At 43.0% G+C, this 18673-nt stretch overlaps 1 protein-coding gene across 1 annotated transcript in view; it reads left to right on the forward strand.

The window, feature by feature from the left end:
- Nucleotides 1–7094: 7094 nt before the first annotated feature.
- Nucleotides 7095–18673, forward strand: part of PDE6C (phosphodiesterase 6C) — a 77960-nt gene continuing 66381 nt past the window's right edge. Inside the window, exon 1 of the mRNA XM_044298189.1 lies at nucleotides 7095–7571. Coding sequence (XP_044154124.1) covers nucleotides 7095–7571 — 477 coding nt within the window. The remainder of the gene's footprint in view (nucleotides 7572–18673) is intronic.

Consider the following 18673-nt stretch of genomic DNA (forward strand, 5'->3'; position numbering starts at 1 on the left):
AGAAATGGCACATTGGTGGATGAACCAGTACAGATTTTGCACTGGAGCCTAGAAACTTCAAGTTACTCCTCTGGCCTAGCCCACCAAGGTATCAGAAGAGCCTGAAGACAAGGCTCTGGCATAATAATGGACCTCATTAGAGACAACTTTTCAACCCCAATATATAAATGCGATTAAATTTAGCTGGAACTTATCATACACATGGTCAGGAGAAAATTCCTGGGAATGGTAGCTGCCTAGCAGTTGTGAGGACACTCAGAGGTGTCAAATAAGAGATTGGTGCAACTCCATGAAATATTTATATGTAGAAAAAGCTGTGGTAGGGGGAAGCCTCCCAGAGACCCACAGTGGCACAGCGGTTTGGACAACATCAGCCATTTTGGGAACAACCTGACCCGATGGTGTTCCCTGGCAAAACACCAAAGCAAATTCATTCCAAAAGCAAGTTGAACTTCTGCAAATAATCCTTCTGTTCAATTGCAAGTTCAAGTGTGAGTGTAACCGCTAAGCATATCCACTAAATGTGACAGTGACCCCCAAGCGTGTTATTCCTTGGTGTGAGCAAAGTAGTAAAGACTTTGTTTCCCAAATTTCTCATGTGTGCAATGATGTCAGTCAGGATTTTCATGGAATAAAAAAGTGGACGTGCCCATGTTCTTTGTAGTTAGAGGATGGGGCCTCTAGTTTGCCCAAGGAACCACAGTCTGAAACTGAATTGGCGAGGGACAGAATCCAGCATTCATTACATAACAATGGTGGGTTCATCCTCTCACTTTTCCAGGATTTTTATATTGATGACCTCTGTGCCGTCTAGTTCTGAGTTTGTTTCCTACATTAGTAAATTGATAATCTTGGGCTACAATCAACTGGGAACTATCGAGATGCTGGACTTCCACTAGAATTCTATTCCACGGGTGTGTGTCTGACGAGTCCATTACATCCCTACTGAGTTTTTTTCCAACAGTTAAATTTTTACATCTACCTTACTAATTTAATCTCTCTTGTTTTTCGATTTATCTGCATTTTTCAATATCTTACTAATATATTGGAGATGATGTTCCTTGTTCGAAGAAAAGTCAATGGGGTTTTGTGAATATGGGCAGACCTTCAGCCCAATACTCCCACCAGATTCAGGTATCTGTGGAGATCAGTGTTTATCCAGCAGGCCGGCACCTCTCAGTGCCTCACAGTCAATATTTGCTTTGTTGTTTCGTCATGTCATAAAGTGTTCCCATCTTTCTGTTAAAAATTTTCCAAAAACCGTGTGTGCAAAAATGTACACAATGGAGGCAAAGATCACCTTAAAGTAACTAACCTCAAAAGTCACTGAATGCCACAAACAGATCAGTTTATTAACATATAGGGGGAGATATATCATCTCCTGTGCACCTGAAAACGGACTTTTTTAAAATATTAACACATCTCTCGGATTTTATTCTGCCTTCGCTATTTTCTCTAAAGGGGCATGTCAATAGTGGGAAGGGGATGTGGCCAGTCACCGTGACTAATTCTCTGGTGCAAATGAAGCCAGAAATATATGGCAGCTCTTAGGCCTCTTTCACACGAGCGTGACGGATTGGCTCCGGATGCGTTCAGGGTGCGTTCAGTAAAACTCGCACCATTTTGCAAGCAAGTTCAGTCAGTTTTGTCTGCGATTGTGTTCAGTTTTTTCCACGCGGGTGCAATGCATTTTGATATGTTTTTCACACGCGTGATAAAAAACTGAAGGTTTGCAAACAACATCTCTTAGCAACATTCACGTCTATGGGGCCAGGGCTGCGTGAAAAATGCAGAATATAGAACATGCTGCATTTTCCACGCAACACAGAACTAATGCGTGAAAAAAAATGCCCATGTGCACAGACCCATTGAAATGAATGGGTCAGGATTGAGTGCGGGTGCTATGCGTTCACGTCACACATTGCACCCGCGCGGATAACTCGCTTGTGTGAAAGGGGCCTTAGCGGTTGTAGATTCTAGTTAGGCGCATGGACTGCTCGTATGAGCACTGTTCCCACTTCAACATTAGGGCTTGTGTGAAGCCTGTGCCCGTGCTGTGGATTGCAAATTGCGGTCCGCAATGTACAGGCACCGCCTATGGGGCAGGCGCATGGGGATCGCAGACCCTTTAATCAATGATTATCCGTGCCCAAAATGGTGCATTAAAAACTATAACTTGTTCTGCAAAAAATAAGCCCTCATACAGGTATATTCCTGCTCTGGTTCCCGCTGCTCTTCACTTTCTGGTCCTGGTTTGACCACAAAAAATGCCAGGAAAGCCCACTCTTCAGCTGAGGCGGGTCACTACTACGACCAGTGATGTCCAGACATTTCCTATGTTATGATCCGTACGACATAGATAAAACTTTGGTGATCATTATCCCCAAAAATTCATACCTCACCAAACTACCAATGCTGCCATTCTGATCGACTAACTCAGTGATGCCCAACCTACGGCCCGCGAAGCCGTGTCATGCGGCCAGCGCAGTGACCGGACTTTATCAGCGCAGGGAGAGCTGCGAACGGCACAGGCAGCATAGCGATGCAATCTACCCGCCCAGCCCCCCCTCCTAGCTAATTTATTCTCTGCACTTGCCTCTGTGAAATTAAAGAGAAGCGCCGTAATCTCGCACAGGCGCACTGGCAGAGGCATCGAAGTGCGCATGCACCGTCTTCCTGGCCTCTGCCAGTGCGCCTGTGCGAGATTACGGCGCTTCTCTTTAATTTCACAGAGGCAAGTGCAGTGAATAAATTAGCTAGGATGCGGCTCTGGGTGGGGGGGAGATCTGTGGATGACACTGAAGGGGGGATTTGTGGACGACACTGAAGGGGGGATCTGTGGAGGACACTGAAGGGGGATCTGTGGACGACACTGAAGGGGGGGGATCTGTGGGTGACACTGAAGGGGGGGATCTGTGGACGACACTGAAGGGGGGATCTATGGACGACACTGAAGGGGGGGATCTGTGGACGACACTGAAGGGGGGATCTGTGGACGACACTTAGGGGGATGTTGGGGTGGGAGGTCCTGGAGAGGTGTTTGGGTGGGAGCTCTGGAAGGGGTGGGAGGTCCGGGAAGGGGGGGGCATACATTTTTTTGCTATGGGGCCCAGTCATTTCTAGCTACGCCCCTGATTGGTAAGATTGGGCGGGCACTGGAGAGATAGAGCGCCCTGCTGTAGGAGAAGCTGGCGGGAGATGAAAGGAGGAGGGGCCAACTCCTGGTGGTGTCGGGCACACGGTGCAAGCATGGCGGTGGAGGATCTGACTGAAGCCTAAAGACCAGACATCAAGGTGGACCTGTAGAAGAAGGTGACAGCGCAGTATGTGATGTATACATGTGTGTAATGTATGTAGTGCAGTGTGTGATCATCACAAACTGCACTACATACATTACACATATGTTCACATCACATGCCCCCTCACAGTAATAATGCCAAGATATGTGCCCTCTTCACAGACTTAATGCTCACACATGCCCCCTCACAGTAGTTATACCCAGATATGTGCCCCCTCACAGTAATAATGCCAAGATATGTGCCGTTTTCACAGATGTAATGCTCACACATGCCCCCTCACAGTAGTTATGCCCAGATATGTGCCCCCTCACAGTAGTTATGCCCAGATATGTGCCCCTCACAGTAGTTATACCCAGATATGTGCCCCCTCACAGTAGTTATGCCCTGATATGTGCCCTCCTCACAGTAGTTATGCCCAGATATGTACCCCCTCACAGTAGTTATGCCAGATATGTGCCCTCTTCACAGTAGTAATGCTCACTCGTGCCCCCTCACAGTAGTTATGCCCTGATATGTACCCTCCTCACAGCTCACAGTAATTATACCCTGATATGTGCCCTCCTCACAGTAGTTATGCCAAGATATGTGCCCCCTCACAGTAGTTATGCCAGATATGTGTCCTCTTTACAGTAGTAATGCTCACACGTGCCCCATCATAGCGTTTGCATTTCTTTCTGGCAAAGCTACCTGGTTCCAGCCCGCAAAATTTATACCTAGTTTATTGCGGCCCTCAGACGAAAAATGGTTGGTGCACCACTGGACTAACTGGTTCATTTCCTGTGTGTCAATAGGGACCAGGACATCTACAAAATGCATCCAGTACATGCCCATCCAAAGTAACAAATGGGTAGAGGGTCAGAGTGGTCCCGGTTTGCATGTAGAGGAGCTGTGCCTCAATTTTAGAGATAGGTGTAGGTCCCAGAGGTAGGACCTGCAGCTATAAGACATTGGGGGCATATCCTAGCGATATGCCCCCAATGTATGAGCTGACAGAAACCCTTTAAGGAAAAGGTGCCATACTTTAGCTTCTTCACTTGGTCAAAATCAAGATGGCGAAAACAGGAACAAGATGGGCTTTGAACACTTTCTATCCAAGGTGCCATTATTAAAATTTTGCAGTTCATTTCTTTTACATTATTCTTGCAGATCTACAGCTTTGCTTCCCTGAGGGTAGGGCGATAGAGCTGTAAAAACGGATATGCCTACCAGCACTGGATATACATAATTATTTGTAATTAAAACTACAATTAGACGGGACTGAGGCCAGACAAAATGCTGAAATGTGAGCATAGCTCATTTATATTCATGCTATGAACGATAATAATCGGTTAAAGTCATTGGAATTTTTTAATACGTCCTTCACTTTAATATTGTTCCTCATATATTTCCAGTATAAGCATGCAGATAGAATACAACAGGGAACTGCTAGTAAATTAGGATTTTCTTAGGTCTCCAAACCAAACACATTTTGCCATAAGTTGAGTTATTAGACAAATGACATCAATCTTTGATACTCATCGTGTTTATTGGAATATATATAAAATCCAGTCCCCACACCTCACCTTTTCGTTATGCCTACTGTCAGTGTTAAAGGGCATCTGTCAGCAGTTTTGTACCTATGACACTGGCTGACCTGCTAGATGTGCACTTGGCAGCTGAAGGCATCTGTGTTGGCCCCATGTTCATATGTGCCTGTATTGCTGAGAAAAATTATGTTTTAATGTATGCAAATGAGCCTCTAGGAGCAACGGGGGCGTTGCCGTTACACCTAGAGACTCTGCTCTCTCTGCAACTGCCACGCCCTCTGCACTTTGATTGACAGGGCCAGGTACTGAGAATGTTATCACACCTGGTCAAAGTGCAGAGGGCGCGGCAGCTGCAGAGAGAGCAGAGCCTCTAGGTGTAACAGCAACGCCCCTGTTGCTCCTAGAGGCTCATTTGCATATATTAAAGGGAACCTGTCAGCAGATTTGTATCTATGAAGATGGCAGATCTGTTATATGTGCGATTGGCAGCTGAAGACATCTGTATTGGTCCAATGAACATATGTGGCCATATTGCTGAGAAAAATTACATTTTTAATATATGCACCTAGAGGCTCTGCTCTCTCTGTATCTTTCGCGCCCTCTGCACTTTGATTAATAGGATCAGGCTGTGAAAACATCATCACGCCTAGCACTGTCAATCAAAGTGCAGAAGGCACAGCAGTTGCAGATATGGCAGAGTCTCTAGGTGTAACACGGAGCAAAAAGCGCAGCATGCTGCAATATTTTCTCCGGCCAAAAAACGTTCCGGTCCGGAACTGAAGACATCCTGATGCATCCTGAACGGATTTCTCTCCATTCAGAATGCATGGGGATAATCCTGTTTAGGATTCTTCCGGCATTGAGCACCGACAATGGAACTCTATGCCGGAAAAGAACAACGCAAGTGTGAAAGAGCCCTTAGATGTTACCTTCGGTTCTTTTGTGACCTTGCAGATTATTACACACATTGCTCTTGGTGTGATCTTTGTTGGTTGACCACTTCTAAGGACGGTAATAATGGTCTTGAATTTCCTCCATTTATACACTATCTGACTGTGGATTGGTAGAGTCCAAACTATTTAGAGATAGTTTTATAACCTTTAGCAGCCTGATGAGCATCAACAACTCTTCTTCTGAGGTCCTCAGAAATCTCCTTTGTTTATGTGATGATACACTTCCACAAACATGTGTTGTGAAGATCAAGCTTTGATAGATCCCTATTCTTTAAATAAAACATAGTTCCCACCATTGACGGAAAACACCTAACGAATTTCAACTTCAATTTATCTGCTATTCCTAAAGGTTCACTTACTTTTGTCATTCACAAATATGTGATATTGGATATTGGACCATTTTCCTCAATAAGTAAACAACCAGATTTAACATTTTTGACTCATTTGTTTGATTTGGATATCTTTTTCTGCTTGATGTAATTTTAGATCAAATGTATGAAGAAATATAAAAAATCATGATGGGTTCACAACCTTTCAAGCCCCACTGGAAATTGTAAGGCCACAAAAAGGGTCTAATGACAAATGGTTTTAAGGGTTAAAACTACTCTCATTGATCGAGAAAGGTTGAAGAATTTTGTCGCAATAATTTTTTGTTCATATTTTGCATTCTTATGGTTTTTCATTTTGAGCACTCGGGACTGAACTAAGCACAAAGTATAATATGCTATCTTTACTTTTCGGCAATATTTTACCGACGATTAAATTGTTGAGGAAGCTCATCTATCAATTCACATGGAGGCACAAGCATGGGAGGTGGGGAAACTGTCAGTCCTTAAACCCATCAACCTTGATTCAGTTCCCTTATATTCTACAGTCTAAGATGTGATTACATCTTCCATTCACAAATACGTCAGTAAGTCACGCGACTGGACGTTAATCATGAATTAAATGTTCATTGTAGACGCACATTCTACTTCAGTACCTTACGGGAGCAGCACAGCTCTGATCTTAAAATGGATTGCTCTGTCTAAAATGGTTTCTGTGGGATTTACAAGCTAAAAGCATGCCAGGGGTTTAGTGTCCTGACATCTGTTTAATTAGCCGTCTTCAGAATCCAAAGCTAAGAAGACACTAAGCTAGTGCCTTCTGTCAAACCTCAAGAAGGTTGGTGAGGATTTTTTAAGCTCTCAAGGATACACAAGTGTTCATAGAGATAGTCCACAGAATGTCCATTTTGCCATGTCTTTTATGACTAAAAATACGTAAATAGTTTTACTCAAGAAAATATGCATTGTTAAGAAATAATCATCAAGAAAATGGGAGAGTTGAAGAAAGAAGATGTTGAGAAATATCTGGAAAACAACCCTCAATTTGCCAAGGATTATTATGACAGAAAATTGAGAGGAGAGGCTGTCGGAGCCTTGTTTAATAACAAGCAGCTGAACTTGAAAGATGGGGTGTCATTTCATGACCTAACAAAACTGGAAGAAACTGACATCTTGTTGGAGTTGGTGGCGGAGATCCAAAATGCAACTAACATGGAGAAGACCATTCACAAAGTCCTTCAAAGACTGGCGTTGTTTCTCCAAGCCAGTTATTGTAGCTTGTTCTTCTATAGGTCCCGAAACGGAATACCAGAACTAGCCACGAGGCTCTTCAATGTCACCAAGGACTCTAAATTTGAAGACAACCTTGTAGCACCTGAAAGTGAAATAGTTTTTCCTTTAGATATTGGTATCGTGGGGTGGGTGGCTCATACAAAGAAGACGTTCAATGTCCCTGATGTGAAAAAGGTAAGTGACTAATACCATTACCAAAGTATCCACTGGTGAGAATAATTATTGATAAATGTGTAGAATTTTGGTAAAGTTCCTATAGGAACCTTTAATAACATCCATAAAACATCCTGTAAAAAAATTTAATCTGTCCTCAAAAAATTGTGCACGATGATAAGACATCCATGTCCAGAAGATATCTTACTCATATTACATTTATGGGTGAAGCTGGGAAAGGAATGCTGGCAGAGCATATTCTCCTGGTATTAGGCACCATTGTGGAAGTCAACAAGCTCTTCGCATCTGTCTTGGCTTGGGTAATGTGCTAATGCCACAAACTAAATTTTTGCCCCATGTGAAGGAAATTATGAATATGAACATTTGTGGACTATGTGACTGTGGCCTGGGTGGGATGATGACTTCAGTTTTCTCTGTACAAAGTGTGACATGAAATTGATCTGCTAATTGAAGCTAAGAAGGATAGAGTTGAAGGTGATGTGTACTTCTATAGGATTTATGGGGTACTTTTCTATAAAAGCAGTTGATTCCTAGCTAAATATATAGTATGATCTTGTGGGTCTGGTTCTCCTGCCCACGGAAAATGATTGACAGCTTTCCTTCTGTATAGGCTCCTACTTTGTGATTTATTTCTCCTGTTATAGGTAGGCTTAGCATTTTTTCTCTACTGGGAATACCTTAGGGAATTGGTAACTTGGTTATAAAAAAAATATACCGTCACACAACATGTTTCCTCTATTGTACTTGATAAGGAAAAAGGGGTTACTTCATGCATTATAACACACCTTAGCTGATGCATAACACAAAGACAATGTGCAAGATTTATGTAAATCACAGATTGAACAAATTGAACCACTACTTCAAAATGAGGGTCAACTGGAGCAGAGGTGTAATTTACAGTACCAGCCACATAGGATGGCCCACCAACATTGGCTACAACGCTTCCCCAGTCGCAATATTCTTGCAATGCCAGTCTCATTGTCCACCATGTGTCCCCTCGTTAGCTAGAACTCACTTGATACATGTTGGTGGCCAATATGTGGTCACCTACATGTATCCTCCTCTTCTGGTTCTACCAGCACAGGAGGAAGAACTTCTCAAGGACAAAGATGTCTTCTTTTGGTAGAGTTACTATTCTTCTGTTTTCTGTTGGAATCAGTCAACAATAGCTGAACTCGCTTAGTTAAAGGGCTTGTCTCATCTTGCCATTACTAAGGTGAGATGAGACACAGTCCTCACCACCAGTTGGCCGGGAAAGTGCAGGGCGCTCCAGAGTTCGCTGTCTCAGTAGCTCCCATTGTGGTGCATGAGCACAGCAAGCTATGGACTGTAACTAGCTACCATGCACCATCATTTTCTGGCCTGCTGGTGGTAGGGGCTGTCTCTCATCTTGCCTTAGTAAAGCAAGAGATGAGACAACCCTGTTAAGTAGGACACTTACCTCCCAGTTGTCACTTATTTAATGGGACAGGCCTGATTTTTATTCAAATGTACCTGTCCTTTTTTGCTCCTTAAACTTAGCTCTATTTGAACCAATAAATAGATTTGTGTCAATAAATGTACGATATTGTCATTAGAAAGCATCTGTTTGGTCCAGCTGGTGGCACACCGTGAGCCTAACTGTCACATCAAACCAGTAAGAATGGTTGTTGAGTTCAGCTCTGAAGCATGCAGAATTGTGACTGCAGTTCTATACTGTAATATGGGATAGGAGGCTTGTACTCAGTGAGACGACTTCTTTCTTAAAGGGCATCTGTCAGCAGATTTGTACCTATGACACTGGCTGACCTGTTACATGTGCACTTGGCAGCTGAAGGCGTCTGTGTTGGTCCCGTGTTCATATGAGAAAAATTATGTTTTAATATATGCAAATGAGCCTCTAGGAGCAACGGGGGCGTTGTCATTACACCTAGAGGCTCTGCTCTCTCTGCAACTGCCACGCCCATTGTTCATACAGTCATAATAAAAGGATTTTCTGAACAAAAGCCTAAAAGAGGTTGCCCAGTCGCACGATATTGATGACCTATCCTCAGGATACACCACCGATATCAGATTAGTGGGGGGTCCGATGCCTGGTACCCCTGGCGATCAATAATTTGACGAGGCTGTGATGCTGATGCGAGCGCTGCTTCCTACACCTGCATGCCTTCAGCTTCCTTTCACATTCAAATGAATGGGCCAAAAAGTTGTCATTGCCGTACACCGCCACAAGAATGTAGATGGCACGCAGATAAACAGTGAAGAAGACACAGCGCTCGCTACAGTTTTCATACCAGCACCTAGATCTAAATACGTTTGTAATTGTATGTAACTAAAAATGGATTATAGCTACTGAGTAATTCAATAAAGTCTATCTGTACAGCGCCACCTGCTGTTTGCTCTTTTTCTAATTTCTCTGTCCTGCTCACTGATGGAAGCACATGCTCAGTTCCATCTTTTAACGGCCACCAGCTGCAGCAGAAAGGACACCCCCCCCCCCCTGAGAAGTGACACACCCCCTAAGCTCACAGATTGAAATAAATCTAGCAAAACAATTAGGGCAATGACTGGAGACATCTCTGGATTCATGTGAGGTACAGGGCTGGTTCTATCTTTGTTACAAAGAGATTATCATGTACTAGATTATGTATGATTTTCATTTTTACATTATTCATGAGATAACCCCTTTAAGCTCATAATGTGTGGTATATGGAATTGACACATAGTAAAGATAAAAGTTAAACTTTCCCCAAAAAACAAGGGGTATTTTGGCAGAATAATTCTCAATAAAAATGGAGACTGAAAAATAACAAAGGGTAAGTACTCACCTTACCGATCTCTGCTTTGGTCACGGCTCTGGTCCTTGCTCCTCTCCACTTCCTGAAGTGTGTCGCCTCTGTAGCCAGTAATTGGCTGAGTGGGCATGTCGAGAGGAAGTGGAGAGGAGCAGGGACCGGAGCAGAGGCAGAACAGCAGCAGGGGCATCGGTGAGGTGAGTACTTACCATTTGTTATTTATGCCCTCTGCGAAACATATCCTTTTTAAAAATGATTACACCAGAATACTCCTTTGAACACAGAACGGTTATCCATATCCCCGCCCTCTCTGATCTTCTGGTAGAAGTATAATTCTTTGTTAAGACTCCGCTCTAATGTACAGATGGAGGAGATGATGACACTTGTGCAGTCAGTGTAAAATCATGATCCATTTAACCCATTTACGCCAGGTCTGCAGACAGATTACGTAAACCTAGGCAGAACGAACCTACATATCTAACTCATTGTGACGCCCCTTTAAGACAGTATACTGTAACCCTCAGTTTCCAACCAGGAGAGGGTGATTGCAATGCTGCAGCTTTAATAAATGACATTACCAGACGTAGGCTGGTAAGTAGTTTACAGTCATGTCAGATTAAGGCGGTGTAGTGTAATTCATGTTAAGAATGGTTGTGTAGGACGAGGACAGAAGCGCCATATCTGTCCACAGGTTGTATCTGGTTTTCAGCTTGTAAATAGAGCTGAAATGCTAATACCAGACACATCCCATGGACAGTTATGGGGCTGTTTCTAGAAAAACAGCAGACTTTTTCTATCTATCTATCTATCTATCTTGTATATCTCATATCTATCTATCTATTGAAAAGCAAACAAGGACTACAAGTAGCAGAAACATGCAAACTCTTTGTGCACGTTTTTGATCAAAATTGTGTTGGGCCCATCTATCCAGCGACAAGGTGGCTTCCAACAGATACACTACACTATCAGACTTGCCTCTCCTGGGCTTTTGGCCCACAAAATTTTAGGGCAATGTAGAATCCAGCTATGGGATACTCTGATTAAAAGTCCTGGGCAGATAGACGGGAGTGCACGATCTATCTATCTATCTATCTATCTATCTATCTATCTAATCACTTCATATTTATCTATTATCTATCTATATATCTATCTATCTATCTATCTAGTCTCTTCTACCATTTGAAATAAAACTTTGCAGCGGTCGGTCTGGTAATGCTGTGCACCAGTGATATTGCAGTAGTCTGCAGTCCCTGTCGTATTCCGTCCCTCCAGCACATGGCATGCTGGGGATAATCCTGATAAGTGCATAAGGCTGATTATGGGGGTAAAGATCAAGCAGAATCTGTGTAGCGTATAATGTCACTGGGTAATGCTGTCTTCCGTGCACACAAGGACTGGACACCATTTACTGTATCTGCTCCACCCAGCGCTATCCAGTGACACCAACCAGGGGAGACTGTAGAACCGAGCACTGACCTATACTGTACATTATCGTTGGGGCCATTTATTAAAGTCATTGGTTTGTTCTTTAAAGTGAAAAAAAAAAGGCAAAAATAAAATGCCCCCGGCCATTGCCTTGCCTGAATATCTGAATAGAGTCTTTTCTAACACAGTAAATGGAAATTCATAGATTACCCTAAGATTATACTATGCTGCAATGAAAATCCTGCAGAAAGGGGTGTGACAAATGATAGGCAAGTTTGGCAGCTGCCTAGGGTACCTTGGAAGAAGGAGGCAGAATATATAGGTTAAAAAAACAACCCAGCAATCAGCCTTTAAAGGTATTTAGTCAATCAAAAGCAAATGATGCTGAAGGTTTAGGATTTATTGATGCCGTCTGACAATGGATGTGGGTGTGACGGGGCGTGGCCCAAACAGAACAACAGATTTACTAATATTTACGTCATTAAACGGGAGAACATTACAGTTGCAATCGATGCCAACTCCTAGAGGCTGTAGATTTCAGATTCTGCCGAACCTCCCAACATATGCAAAAAATTATTTAGAGGCGTGTGACTCAATGAATTTGACGCTTCTCATGCTAACGTTTTTTTTTTTAGTTTTTTTTTATCAAGACCGGCATATGGACTGCCAGTCTTAACAACTTCCCCTAATGTTTCTCCTTGTAGAGACTGTAAAGTTGGCATAGAGACTCTAATGGGCAGGCAATGCCCTGAAAAAAAAAAAAAAAAAGTAACAAAAGGTACATAAAGTAGCTCTCCTCCAGGAAGAAGGAACACTGTCTCTCTAGTGCCACCTAGTGGTGGTAGTTAACCTATAAGTTGCTGTCTGATCAAGTCTGCAAAACCCCGGAACAGTTGTCCGCAGATGGGTCTTTTCCATACAGAGATTTTGGTTTGGCTTCTTCGGGTTTTGTCACGTTGTGAGGCCCTTTAATGAATCGAACTTGTAGGGTAGCTATTGGTGGCATTAGAGACAGTCTTCCTGGAGGAGAGCTATTTGCATAAAACATGCTGAGAAATGAAGTTTGAATGAAGTCTGTCACCTCCAAAATCAGTTTCAAAAGAAGCATATCACTAAGGTGGTTGCCCAAAACCATGCCTTTCTTGTGAAAATCCAGTCCTCCAATCCTGAGGAATGCAAATAAGGCTTCATTTGGTGCACTGCTGCTCCACCAATAACACAACTCAGCAAGTCTCCCTCGTGTTTGATTGACAGTCTCTGAGATTTCAGAGCCAATGATGGAGGGGAAGCAGGGTGCACCAAACAGAGCTGCCCCACCCATGTTGCACCTAAAAACGTATTTGCATTAAAATTAAGAGAAGCATTTCTCAAGATTGAAGGTCCCAAAAAAAAAGTACGGTAAGATTTCGGTACACCTGTCCTACATGGCAGTATGTTTACTTTGGAACTGGTTTTGGAGGTGACCGACTCCCTTTCCAACATACTACCAGTGCTCTGTACAGTGCCTAGCCATGTCGAAGTTAATACAGCTTTATAAAATGACACTAAAGTAAATATAACCACAATGGGGTAATGATTTTCTTAGTTGGAGATGATCGGTTTCTCAAGAGTCCTGAACCACTGAGGAAGGGAGAGTGACAACTCCCGAAACGCGTCTGGGTTTACGCCATATACCTGTCTACACTTTCCTAAATTGCATGGCCATGCAGACAATATTCCGATACCTGCAAGATTAAAACATCAGGAAACTGCAGTTCGAAATCACCGCCGAAATACAAGGTAGACGTCACTACCTGATCACACAGGAAGTGACGTAGGTGCTGTTTCGCTAAGCATCCAGCGCGGACACCGAGTGGAACCACGTGAGACGCCGGCCTCCGATACCATTCAAGGTGTTCCACGCACCCCGGCTGCACTGCGGTAGAATATCCTGAAAAGTCCGACCAGAATGCAGGACTGAAGACACATATGAATGAGAGGTAAGCGGCTATTAAGCCGGTCATTTCATCCTTACCTTATCTTTGTCTCATTGCATATTTTGGGACTATGATCTGACCAACGAAACAGTGCTGGAGCCTGTTAGGTCATAGTAATACCATCTCCATGGACTCTTAAACATAATTAGAGGACCTCATACAACGCAGTTTCAGGACTCTTGAGAAACCGATCATCTCCAACTAAGAAAATCATTACCCCATTGTGGTTATATTTACTTTAGTGTCATTTTATAAAGTTGTTGTTTTAAGAAGTTTTATATGCTATTATATACATTTTTATTAATTCAAATAAATGTGTACCAAATGGTAGAGTGCTCGTCCTTACACCTTTGATCAAAATATTTTCCTACTTGAGAGGTAGGGTGTCCTCTCCTTGGACTTGTAAGCACCATACCATAGACTATATAGGAGAGCAGCCACCACCAATTCCTAATTTACGAAGTTAATACAGGTTGGCCCCCTAGTGGCCATTCTGGGAATTGTAAAATCTATGCAGATAGCGGAACATTGGTAACTGAGACGTTTGTCAGCCGTTTATCCATCCCATCCAGGGACTGAATAATTTTATATATACAGAAATTTCCATCATTGCAACATATACATTATAAAAGATCAAGGAGGCCTGAAAACTCATCTCATGCCTCCTGGGCCTTAGGGCAGACATTTTCATAAAGTACTGCTTTCTGAGAACATTAAAGGGTAACTGTCATGTTTTCAGAAAAAAATATTTTTTTTTAGCATATGTTACTGCTTCAGCAGCATTATGCATAAAGCAATCTTTACATACCATTGTTTTCCTTGAGTTTTTCCCTTAGTTACGGCTGTTTTAACCTCTACAATATGAGGATCTTCTCAAGGTGGCTCCTCTGCCAGTTCTCTGAGGCCAAAACTGCTTTCCCTCACTTCCAATACACACTTGCTGTAGCCAGCAGCCCCCTGCCAGCCAATCAGATTGGATTACTGAGAGACACGCCTCCTCACTCTGAAGCCTAATGCAGGCATGCAGTGTGAAGGACCGCCCCTCCGTCTTCTGTTTATATTAAAAGGAAGACAGATGAGCCATAGCAACGGGCTTTTAAGGGAGCAGTGGAAAGGGACAGAGGACATTAATGAAAGCTGTTATTATAAGGCAATTACAGATCTTTTGACAATCATTGACAGACTAACTCCAGTATACATGCCTAGCTCTAATAAACTAGCAAATGAAAAAAAAAATCTCAGTTACCCTTTAATTATGAACGGAACATGATGTAATCTGGCACTGAAGCTGGATTATTTATTGCCCTGCTTAATTTAATCAGGGCGCATTTAATTAATGCAACCAGAATTAAAATGATATCATCTAAGACCAGAGTCATCCATCCCGCGCATCAGGGAAACGCTGCAGATTACTGAATATCAGGAATGAAATCTGATAACGAGATAATCTCATGAACTGTGGGGTAATCCCAGTAATATCCAGATGATTTCCCGCTCTGCCCGTCAGTTATGTATGGCTGCTGTTTCATGGTCATCTGCTTCTTAATACTGAGTCCTCGGGCGTCCGATCCGCATTTTTTATGGATCAATTTACTTCTATGGGTCAACAAAAAAAGACAAAAAACGGACAGAACATGGATGTCATCCCTGTTCTGTCTGCATCCATATGTCCATTTTGCAAATGATAGAACATGTCCTATTGAGGACAAGAATAGATGAGCAAAGTATTGTAAAATTTGATTCAGCTGCTTCACCGAGTTTTACAAAAAAATCCACTTTATGATGAATTACTTTGCCACAAAGCGCATTTCTTTGTAAGTAGTGGGTGCAATGCAATTTTTTTGCACTATTTCAGGTTAAATCGATTCGCTACCAAGAAGCATGAGAAAATTTTGCTTTGCAGCGAATCAAATTTATCCTGAAATTCGTATCAGAAGTGGACTTTGATTCAACACTAACACTCATTTCTAGCATTAGGAATGAGAAAAATGAAGATTTTGCAGATCTATGGTTTGCAGACCGAAACACGGACACGGTAGTGAGCATGAGGCCTTAATCCGCCATACGTTTATTAATGTGTTCATTAAAGGGATATTAGTCTATTTTTCTGCATGATGAAATGGTATACAGTCTTACTATTTTCTTTTTCAAACAATTTCTCCTGGTTGTCAAAATCTCTGTTTGCTTTAAATGAATAGAAACCTTCATGCTTATTCTCAGGGGGTAATACTCTGTCCTGGTCATGTGATGAACACACAAGCGCACGGCTTGTCACAAGAGAGGGCGCTGATATCTCTACTGTCACATTCAGATGTGACAGAATTGCCGTGGATTCGCTTTGCGGATTGTTCATCACATACTGATGCGGTTTCCAGTACAATACGCGTAGATAGGATTTTCAGATCCCCAGCATGCTCCTCCATGGTGCAGTGCGACTGCGGATTTTCACAGATGGATATGGGTGTCCCTTTAAAGGAGCAATAAGGGTAAAACTGACACACAGAAAATGCAGCCGAATTCTGATCTTAGACAATGTTTGCAATGTGCTCAGCAAGGGGGTGTGGCTTTGCAGGATAGGAGTGTGGCATTGCGGAAAAGAGGAGTGGCCTAAGGCACAACATGCGACATTGCGCCAGAGTTATGGTGCACAATTATAACCCAAATTTAGCCAGTGGTGTAGAGATAGACGTAGACATGGTGTAGATATTGTCTGGTTTTCTCCTTTAAAGTGTTTATCCCATGACTAATGCAACATTTTTTAATCAGACAGCATATAATATAGTACAGGAATGCCCGACTTGTGGCCCTCCAGCTGTTGCAAAACTACAATTCCCAGCATGCCTGGATAGACTACAGCTATTAGGGCATGCTGGGAGTTGTAGTTTTGCAACAGCTGGAGGGCCAAAGGTTGAGCATCCCTGATATAGTGCATGGCAATCTCTTTCTAACAAATCTAGAACCAGCCCTGTACCTCACATGGATCCAGAGATCTCCCCAGTCATTGCTCTGCTAGATTTATATCAGGCTGACAGCTCAAGGGGAGTGTCTTTTCTGCTGCAGCTCAGGGGGCGTGTCTCAGCTCTCCCTATCACAGCTCTGGAGGCGTGTCTCAGCTCTCCCTATCACAGCTCAGGGGGCGTTTCTCCGCTCTCCCTATCACAGCTCAGGGGGCGTGTCTTAGCTCTCCCTATCACAGCTCAGGAGGCAGTTGAAGGATGAAACTGAGCATGTGCGGCCATCTCCGTGAGCAGGACAAAGAAATAAGAAGAAAAACAAACAGCAGGTTGCGCAATACAGATACATTATATTGAATAACTCAATACTATAACTATGTCACATTTTTAATTACTTGCAATTACAAAAGTATTCCGATCAAGGTGCTGGTTTGAAAACTTTACCCTTTTAAATTGGTTTTCTGGTATTTTAATATGGATAGGCCATCAATATCTGATCGGCAGGGGTCCGACACCCCACAACCCTGCTGATCACTCCATCAGTGGGGGTGCATCTCACCAAAGTGAGATGAGACACAGTTCCGTCCACCAGCTACATTGTTTCCATAACTCCCATGCACCGCAATAGGAGCTACCGAAATAGCGAGTGCCTGCACACTCCCCGGCCGGCTGGTTGTCAGGACTGTGTCTCATCTCATCGTTACTAAACCACTTTAATGTATCCTATGGCTTTGCAATTCATATTTGAACAGATTACATCATTAATCATCCAAACCCACGGATTTCAGCTTGACCAGTCATCCATTTAATGTGTATGGGGGTTCTGCGGCAGCTGATGTTGGGGATTAGAAGAATCGGGCTGTTGGATTTCAGCATGCCCTAGCAGTTGGTGTTTGGGGAGATAAGCTGCTTCCAAAGGCGTCTGGCAGCAGATTTCTCCCCTTTTGTCATTGAGAAGACACTCAACTGAGATCACCGGAAACTATACACAGGAACTGGAATTGTTAGCTCCTTTACCATTCAAGTGAATAGGTGCTGATCACTGGAGAGCACAGGGTGTTGGACTCCGACTAATCCTGAGAACTGGCCACCGATATCTAAGTCCCGTAAAGAGCCCTTAAAAAAGTACCTTGGTTGTGTCAGTGCCAAATTGTAGCAAAAGGGTCCCAAATGCCCTTCAACAATTTAGGGGCATCCACAATCCCATCCCCATCTCACATAGTCTGCTGTAAACGTCCTACCTGGACAGTCATGTCAAGCTAATATCACTTGGCTCCTGTTATTTGGGCACAGCGTGGCGCTATTATGTTGGTGTTATATGGCCATATTATGTGGGCACTACATTGTTGAACTTCTTTGGAACAAGATGGTGGCCTTTAATAGACAGCACAAGGCACAGTTATGTAGAAAGGATTATGGTCATGCAACTCGCCTTTTTCCCACCACCAAAAATTGGAAAGAAATTCATGTTTTGACTCTGTCTTCCACTAATCATGATCTGGTCCTTGCATGAATACCACCAAATGTGGAAAACTTAGGAGCTATTCAAATGACTGTATTAGTGTTTTGCGGACCGCAAATTTCGGATCTGCAAAACACAGCCGCGTGTGTTCCTCATTTTGCGGATCGTAATGTCCTTCCTTATGATAGAAATTACTACTTTGGAGAAAAATAGGTTATGTTCTATCTTTTTTGTGGGGTTGCAGAATGGAGATGCCGATGCAGACATCACCGGGTGTGTTGTCCGAATCTTTTGAGACCCCATTGAGATCAATAGGTCCACGTTCAATCGGCAAAATTGCGGAATGGACGTGGACAGAAAAATATGCGATTCTTCAACAATGTAATTTGTGATGCCTTCAAATGCAACATGTTAATGAAAACATCGTAGGACTTTTTATGGACAAATCAACTGGACCAACGCCTCCATGACTGATCTAGCCCACCATACCTGTACACAATTGCCGTAGCCA

Source organism: Bufo gargarizans, chromosome 6, assembly GCF_014858855.1.
Source record: "Bufo gargarizans isolate SCDJY-AF-19 chromosome 6, ASM1485885v1, whole genome shotgun sequence".
In the NCBI taxonomy this organism is placed as follows: domain Eukaryota; kingdom Metazoa; phylum Chordata; class Amphibia; order Anura; family Bufonidae; genus Bufo; species Bufo gargarizans.